This window comes from Malus domestica, chromosome 05, assembly GCF_042453785.1.
Source record: "Malus domestica chromosome 05, GDT2T_hap1".
NCBI classification, from domain to species: Eukaryota; Viridiplantae; Streptophyta; class Magnoliopsida; order Rosales; family Rosaceae; genus Malus; species Malus domestica.
The window spans coordinates 24,341,313-24,350,142 of record NC_091665.1 but is presented as its reverse complement, the minus strand read 5'-3'; the positions used below and the strand labels follow the sequence as shown (position 1 = coordinate 24,350,142).

Sequence of the window (8,830 nt, the reverse complement as noted above, 5' to 3'; positions counted from 1 at the left end):
TCTAGTTGGGCTTGTCACCGATAATTATTCTCGAAAATAAATAATTCGAGAGTAGGGCGTTATAGTTTATGTATTTTTATGCCACATTATATATATATATATATATATATATATATATATGTATGTATATAATTGGAAATGTTATAACGTGGTTGAGTATCAGATTTCATCGTGGGTTATCTATATGTATATTACCTGCACACAATTATTATGAACGCTTTGAAGTGCAAAGGTGAACACAGGACACCCAGGTAAGTTCAGGTGAGTTTATAGTATTAGTTGAAATGATGGGGATTATGGTATGACTACATGTATGTTTAGGCAACTCCGACACTATCATACAGGTTGCCCACGAATCGTATATGTGACAATAGATACAGTTAGAGCTCATAAACTTGCACCCCGGTGTTAGTGCTCCCGTCCGTGGCCAGGACACAGTGCTTCACGTGATGTTCACCTCCCGCACCTTACGCTCACCTTGGATCCAAGGTAGGTGCACAGTCCTGTCGTACATACCACTTTAGGTGGTTCCAACTCATAGGTGACCCGTAATTATTCGCACAGTTTTCACATGATCGTAACATTTGAGCGTATTTATTTACACCCAATCTTGTCGTACAAACCACTTTAGGTGGTTCCAACTCGTGTGCAGGTATACTTATTGAGCTATGGATAATTCGTACAGGTCACTAAAGGTGACTCCGACTTATAAGCTAGCATATTTGATAAGATATGTGATGAGCTAGCATATATGATGAGATATGTGATGAGCTAGCATATGTGATGGATGAGATATGAATAAGTCATACAGGTCACTAGAGGTGACTCCGACTTATAAGCTAGCCTTGATTGATGAGATATGGATAAGTCGTATAGGTCACGTGAGGTGACTTTGGCTAGCATATTGACGAGCTATTAATTCAACTGTACAGGGCACTATAGGTGGATCCGGCTAATATGTCATTTCATATTGATTTGTTTCACCTGAGTACTTGTTCTTATTGAGATATTTGACACGGTATAATTGTGAGACTATTATTTTGGTTATGGTATTGATTTATAGTCACGCCTGTTATTTTCCGGGAAATTATACAGATATTATGGTGAGGGCTACTGCTTTTAGTAGTTGGAATTGGTTTGAAAAGTTTTGTTTCACTCATGCACATTTTCTATTTTTGTACCCCTTTAGGTTCTAGCAGCAGAGTTCCGTATCTACGAGGATTCGTGGCACTTTTCGGTACATATGTTTTCTTGTGATGGTATGATCATTGTCTCACCTTACTGCATTATACCTATGCTCTGTATCACGCGTGAAATGAGTCCAGATCCGCTCACCGCGCACTCGTGTACTTAGAGACTTTTATGTTTTAATTTATTCACATTTTATACATTATCACACTTTATGGCTTCGTCACCTTCCAGGTGTCGGCCAGCACAACTCGATTCGGAGTCCTAATGGACATCCCGGGTCGGGGTGTGTCATATTAGATATCTTAAAATTTGTACCATTCATTCGTTTTTTTTTTCTTAACAAACAATATTATCTCACTAAGGGAGAGAGGGGTGGGCTTAACATCATAATGGACTAGGAATAATATGGTTCAAATTCGCCTTTGGCGAAATTCGAACCTAATACTTCTTACTTACAAATAAAGAGGAATACCACTACACCATAATACTAAGCGCCCCATTCATTTGTATTCTTAACTAGAAAAAAAGAAAAAATATCTCTTAATTCTCATAAGTAATACTAGCAATTGTACACATGCTATGCTATGCATGTGCTTATTAAAATTTTAAAATAAGTATTAAGAGAAAACATAAAATGGTCACTAAAACTTTTTGGTGATGACCTTTAAACAATTTTTCGTGCTAAAGAAGTTATTCATATCTTTAGTGATTGTTTCTGAATAATTATTTTGTCACTAAAAATGTATTTTATTTGGAAGAGAAATGTTAAAGGGAAAGTAGGAGCAATTGATATGCGTACTTGATTGTCAAACTTGGTGAAGAAAAACAGTAAAATTATTTTGTGCTTAATTTATTATACTGTTCATAATTTTTATTTTGTTTATTTATTTTATTTTATTTTGTTGATAGGGTTAATTTGATATATTCAATATCTTTTTGATTGAGGAAAAGAATTTTGTTAAGAGATTGTTTAGTTGATATACCTCAAATTGATTTGAGACATAGCGGATTATGACATGGCTTCTCATGCAAGTCCCATACGGCATCACTCGTAATAGTCTCGTCCTATTCAGTCCAGTCCGGAGTCTGTGGTTCTGAAAAATGAAAAGAGATCTTCTCTGTATTTCTTTCGTCAAGATCATTGGATTAAATGATTCGAATTTTTTAAATTTCATCTAATGACTCGTCTATTTTAACTTCTTAAAAACTGTAATAATTTTTTACCGTTGAATGAAATTTAAAAAATTTAGATTACTTGATCAAATGACTTTGATGGAAAATATTCGAAGAATATCTCTTTCCCTGGAAAATTATCCCATGCTGCTTTCGCTTTCCAACTTTGCGTTGGATTAGTCCTACTGGTTGGACCCTGCTCCCAAAATTGGGACCAACACTTGCGTGTCAGACTTTTCCAGAGAGGCACAAAGCTAAAATGAAAGAAACCACCGGGTAGAGCAGCGGCCCCCTCAATAAGAGTTGATTTGGTATTGCTGTGCTTTGAAAAAAAATTATAGTGTTTGATACATTTTTATGTAAAACAGATGTGAAAAAGCCGATTTTTCAAAGTTGGATTTTGCAGCTTTGTGTTTTGGCTTTTTTCACCCAAAACTGTGAAAAAAAGGCCGAAGCTAAATATTTACGAAACACAAAAAAACTCCCAACTTTTTTTATACCCACTTTTTTCAGAATCACCTCAGTACCAAACGAGATTTTTCAATGTTCCCGTCACATGAAATGATACAATACGTATCCCTATATAAATGGTGAATTGTGTGTGTTAAAAGTTTAATAACTTAAAATTTTTAAATTTCCACCACTTACATACGTGGTGTACCATCCATGTTCCCATCACAATTAAAAAATTTCCCACTAACTGGAACCCTGCATACCCTTCGGTTTCGGGGCACTGTTCCTGAAAGGGACACGTGGCACTAACTCACTGGAATCCAAGGCCAGCAACACAAGAATCCCACGCTCACAAAGGGGGAACCTTGTAGAGATATAAAAGAGAGATTAGAGGGCTACTAAGCTAGTCTTCTCAATTTTTTAGGCTTGCCTAATGAGAGCAATTTGGACTAAACTTTTGGCTTAGTGGGAACAGCGCACCCATTTGGTTTTGTCATTAAGTAAACAAAGTCCTTGCTTTTTCTACTTTTAGTGATTCCAAGACCTAATTAGATTACTTAATTAAGTATCTTAGTCCCCCTATAACGACAATAAGCGTTTAGAGAAAGAAGCCTGGTTAGGGTTTCAAGTGTTGTTAACGTTTAAGTAAATTGTAGCAATAGTTCCTCAACCTTAATCAAATTAAAGCAATAACCCTTCAGCTAAAAATCCATTATTATTGATCCCTCAACTTATTAAAATGTGTAACTATAATCTTTTTTCATTAATTTCGTCAAAATTTTATCAAAATAAGTTATGTTAGAATACCCATTTATATAATTAGAGTCCTCAACTCATCAAAGTGTGTAATTATTATCATTTTTGTCAACTATATCAAAATTTTTGTCAAAACGAGTTATGTTGGAAGGATCATTGCTACAATTGAATTAAAATTAAGAAACAATTTATCCAATTGAATTAAAATTGAGGATCAATGGTAATCTGCACGTTTTGATGAGTTAAAAAATCAATAATAATAAATTTTTAATTGAAAAACTATTGCTCTAATTAAGTAAAATTAAAAAATCATAACTACAATTTACTCTTTTATTTACTCTTTAGTGTTTTTATACTAAGAAAACAAAATGAGGGTTTGTATACCCTAACAAGAAAAATGCTAAGTCTCTCTTTCAAAATGAGACTTTGAAAACCGTCACTCAACAATTTAACGATAATTTTTATATCAATCAAACGAGATGAGAAACAAAAATTGATATTAATATGTAAAGTGATAGAACTAATAGAGAATTTCACCTTGAGATAATCTTTTTAGCATTTCTCATACTAACAAAACGAGGGTTTATGTTCCCTTTGAATCGGTAGTTTGCGAGTGTTTTTTAACTATGAAATGGAGTTTTGAGTAATAATTTACTTGCGAGGAACACTAAATAGATAGCGTAAAAAGGTAGATTTAAGGTAGAGAGAGGAGAGAAGACATTGTAATCATAAAAAGAAAACACCACTACTCATGAACAAAAATTAATGAACATAATTAAAGTTAAGTAATTAGATTATAAATAGAGAACCCAGAAAGATTGAAAGATCATCATCCATCCTCTCAATACACACACTAACAAACAGAGAACAAAATATCAACAGAACATTAATGTAGCTTTCTTTTCTTCAATCTTTGTTTTAGTTGGTTGGGTTGCTGCGGAAGGATCCCAACGCCTTGAGCGCCGCCGCCCTCAGAATGTACTGGTGGTACGCCGCCGCAGCCAGTGCTCCCACAAATGGTCCGACCCAGAAGATCCACTACACGCAAAAATAAAAAGTAAAAAAAATAAAAACTCAAATCAGTTGAAAACTCAAAATATCATCAGAAACACCTCAAAAACGGCGTTAAGTTTTTATTCTTACGTGGTCATCCCAGATTTTATCGTTGTTGTAGATCACAGCAGCGCCGAAACTCCTTGCTGGGTTGATTCCAGTTCCAGTAATGGGGATTGTTGCGAGGTGCACAATAAACACAGCAAACCCAATGGGCAGTGGAGCCAAAACCTGCAAACCCAGCACAAACCGACCATACATCAGCTAAATCTCTAAGGCCCAAAAACCAGAAACCATAAATATATGGAGGTTGCTGAGAGACTTACAGGCACGTGGGAGTCGCGTGCGCTCCTCTTGGGGTCGGTGGCCGAGAAGACGGTGTAGACGAGGACGAAGGTGCCGATGATCTCAGCTCCCAGAGCCGTGCCCTTGCTGTAGCCACTAGCCACAGAGTTGGCGCCGCCGCCGACGGAGTTGTACTTGTGCTTCTGGAAGGCCTTGACCAGCCCAACGCCGACGATAGCTCCCAAGCACTGGGCCACCATGTAAGCCACGGCTCTGATGAGCGAGACCTTGCGGGCCAAGAAAAGGCCAAAAGTCACAGCTGGGTTAATATGACCACCTGGAAAACACCAAAACGGCAAACCCCATCAGGAATCAAGCACCAAAAGGACAAAAATCGCCATGGGTTTTGAAGATTAAGCTGAAAAGCAGGTGGGTTGTTGGTAAGTTTACCAGAGATTCCGGCGGTGCAGTAGACAAGTACGAAGATCATGCCGCCGAAGGCCCAGGCGATGCCAAGAAGGCCAACGCCGCCGCAGTCCCCGAGTGAGTTCTTGTGGCCGATGACGGTGGCTACGGTGATGTAGAGGAAGAGTAGGGTGGCGACGAACTCGGCGATGAGGGCCCTGTAGAAGGACCACCGCCTGAGCTCGTCGAAGTCGATGAGGGGAGCTGGCGGTGGGTCGGTGTAGTCCTTCCCATGGTGGTGGGCTCGTCCCTCCTCGCTCACTTCCTTGGACATTTTCACAGAGAGGTGGAGAACTCAGAAAGCGCTTGGGGTTTTTGACGGAGAGAAGAAAGCTCTGGAGGTTTTGGGAGAGCGAGGTGCTTGGGGGTGTCTTTTAAAGAGCAGGGGAGGGAAACGGTACATTAATGGATAAGGTCTAGGGTTTTTGGAGAGAGAAAGTGTGAAGGGGAAGGTGGGACCCAGGGGGTACAGCAAGACCATGTGACTGTGTGGGGGAGTGACGGAGGGAAGGGGTTTGGGGAGGTTACGCTGATGGGTGGGTATTGGGTAGGGCCAAAGAAAGAAGTCAGCCTGGCATCCAACTAGGTCACGCCCTACAACGGTCATATGTTGCCCACTCTCTCCCATTTCTCTTTCTCTCTCTAAAAGGTTGTGGGGTTTTCTTAATTTATCTGATGGAGGAAGAGAGCATTTGGTTTGGGATGGGACCATTTTTGTATGGGTAATGATAAGCAAATTAAATTTGAAAATTAGATTTATAAATTAAACAACATATCATCAGTAAGAATAAGTACATTTATTAACGTATAAATAAGAAATCAATCATCAATTTTTATATTTTTTAGTTTTCAAAACTTTGTCTGAAAATTTAATCTTCCTAACATTACTTTTTTTTTTTTTTTTTTTTATACTGGTGGGTTTAGGGTTTGCTTTAAGAGTTGGGAGCAGGCATGCAGCATTCTTCCTTGAACCAATCATTCAGCTCAAGAGAATGTGGTTTATGTTTTTACTTATATTGGTTTCAATGCTTCAATTCAATGGCTAAAACTTGAATTAGCTAACTAAATATTGAACCATGTTTATGGGTCCAATACATACTTTATTTTGGTTACTTGAGATTAAGAACACATCCAAATGATGACTAAAAATATGATAAATGCGTGAAAATTTTAGGATTATTTTTGCTTGCAGTGCATCAAGCTTCGTAGGCCCGTCGACTAAACAAGACGAGAAGAACTTTCATTTCACGAGTGTATAACTCCTTTCTTGATCTTTTTTCGTGGTGGACGTACAAGGAAAATATATCCAAATCGAGGACATGCAAAACTAGTTAGCTATTGTCTTGCGCATTGAACATTTATTAAACATCGGATTGAGTTTGCTTAAATTAGTTGGAAGAATATTTAAGACCTAATTTGAGTGGATCAGAAGAACATTCACAAGTGAGATTAAGTTCATGTGGGTTCACCACGGAACATGTGTCTCCCATGGAACATGTGTTTAATCAACACAGAAGATTTGAGCTGGACATGCATTCTCTTTTGAATTAATTATTTTTTGGCCGACGAGGACTTGAGTTGAAATGTTGTGGACCTTATGCAGAAAAACAAAAGAAAGTATAATTTTCTTTTATTTGATAAGAATTCATGTGCAAGGATCGAGATGTCGTGTAGCCTGGCCTTCATCGGTCATGTCATCCCATCCATTTAAGTTGCAGGTAGTGATTTGGTGCACTCACGAGCATCGTCGATGATGTCTGTTTGGAAGGTACTTGATCATTACATCGTGGAACATGCATGGCCCTCTTTTTTTATACCCAAAGTACCCTTTATGAGTTATAATAAAATGAACATTATTTTGAGATGTGAACAATCTTCCCAGCCATCTTGTAATTGTTTAAAAGTCGTTCCCACAAAACTGCAGTGATCATTATTTTTTCTCTTGTAAATTTTAGTGTAACAAGAAAGAGAAGATAGTTTGATTTGCATATATACAAGCTTTTTAAGAGAAGGGATCTTAATTTTTTGACTAAAATGAGAATTAGTTGGAGGTTCCACTTTACATCGAACTTTAATGATTCGAATATTCTATTTTATAAGTAATGATTCATAGGTCATTCTTGTAAAAATTCAATTCAATCTGAAACCTTGGTCTATTTAATTGTTATGATGAAATTTTAATGTTTCTTACAATATGGTGTTCGTCAATTTTTTTAAATTCAATTAGATATCTCAAATATTTCTGAGTTGACAAATATTTTGCAAGAACGATCTATGACGTGCAACTTTAAAACAAACGAAAAGAATCGTTGAAGTTCAACGTAATGTGAGCCCACAACCAATCTTTATTTATAAAAAAAAATTAGAATCCCTCCCTTCAGAGACTTTATGCATGTATAAATGAAAAGGAAAACTAATGAAAAGAGCTTAGTAGCTAATGAAAAAGGCTTGAAAACTTTGAGTTTTAACGATAAGGACAAAATAAAGGATAAAGTGAATAGTATCAAAATTTATTTTTTAGTGTAAAAATATGATTTTTCATTAAAATGAACAGTATCGATAACTTTTCGTTAAAATTTTCTAAATGAAAACCATACGAGTGTTTCAAGATATTCTTTGCCTAATTTTCGAAATAACATATAGTTCAATAAATTTATCTGCTATGATTATTTAACAAGGAAATATTTCTTTAAATGGAACTGTGGTTCAATTGTGGGTATTTTCAGTTGTTCGTGCCATGGTCATGTGTCACTTAGATTGTTGTTTTGCTACAGTTTGTTCTAAGAGAATACGTTTGCTCACCCTCTTAAAGAATGGTGACGCTCATTATTTTATTTATTATTAAATAAATTCATATTTTGAAATTTGTGTAATGTATATACATAAATTTTAAAAATTTCACTCATCTAACAAAAATAGAGAGGTGAGCATTCTCATTGTTTGAGAGTGGCGAACATTATTATCACCTTAAAATGGTGAGTAAAAATACAGTTTTGTTAAAAAAAAAAAATTATATCAGCCACTCAATACTATGATCTGGTGGTATTCCTTCTTACTTGAAAGTGAGAGGTCTTAAGTTCGAATCTCACAGATGACGAATTCGATATCAAATTACACTACCTATTATGTGGCTTAACCGAACTATTTCTCTCCTTAATGTAAAATATCAATGTTCTCAAAAAGAAAAGAAAAAACAAAAAGAAATTATATCCTTATTCTTCATGCTCCCATGGTCACTAGTAAGATAGGGGGGGGGGGTGGTTATGATAGAGTTAGTGGAATTGTTTTCGTTCGCTTACATCAGATTTAACCAAGAAAATAGTTCAACACTAAAATGATGGAAAGTAAGTTAAATCTCACCAAATTAAGAATAATATGATTTAATTTTGTTTTTAACGAGAAAATAATTTAAAACTACAAAAAAAACACCGGTGGACAAAATGCCACGTGGTTT

The 8,830-nt window shown here is 36.3% G+C and overlaps 1 protein-coding gene across 1 annotated transcript; it reads right to left on the bottom strand.

Annotated features, from left to right (window-relative positions):
• Window positions 1-4,339: 4,339 nt before the first annotated feature.
• LOC103440799 (probable aquaporin PIP2-8) lies at window positions 4,340-5,896 on the bottom strand. Its single transcript, XM_008379507.4, has 4 exons — window positions 5,362-5,896; window positions 4,953-5,248; window positions 4,717-4,857; window positions 4,340-4,611 (listed from the first exon to the last, which is right to left on the bottom strand). The coding sequence occupies exons 1-4, from the start codon at window positions 5,648-5,650 to the stop codon at window positions 4,492-4,494; spliced, it is 846 nt and encodes a 281-aa protein (XP_008377729.1). The 5' UTR covers window positions 5,651-5,896; the 3' UTR covers window positions 4,340-4,491.
• Window positions 5,897-8,830: the final 2,934 nt, after the last annotated feature.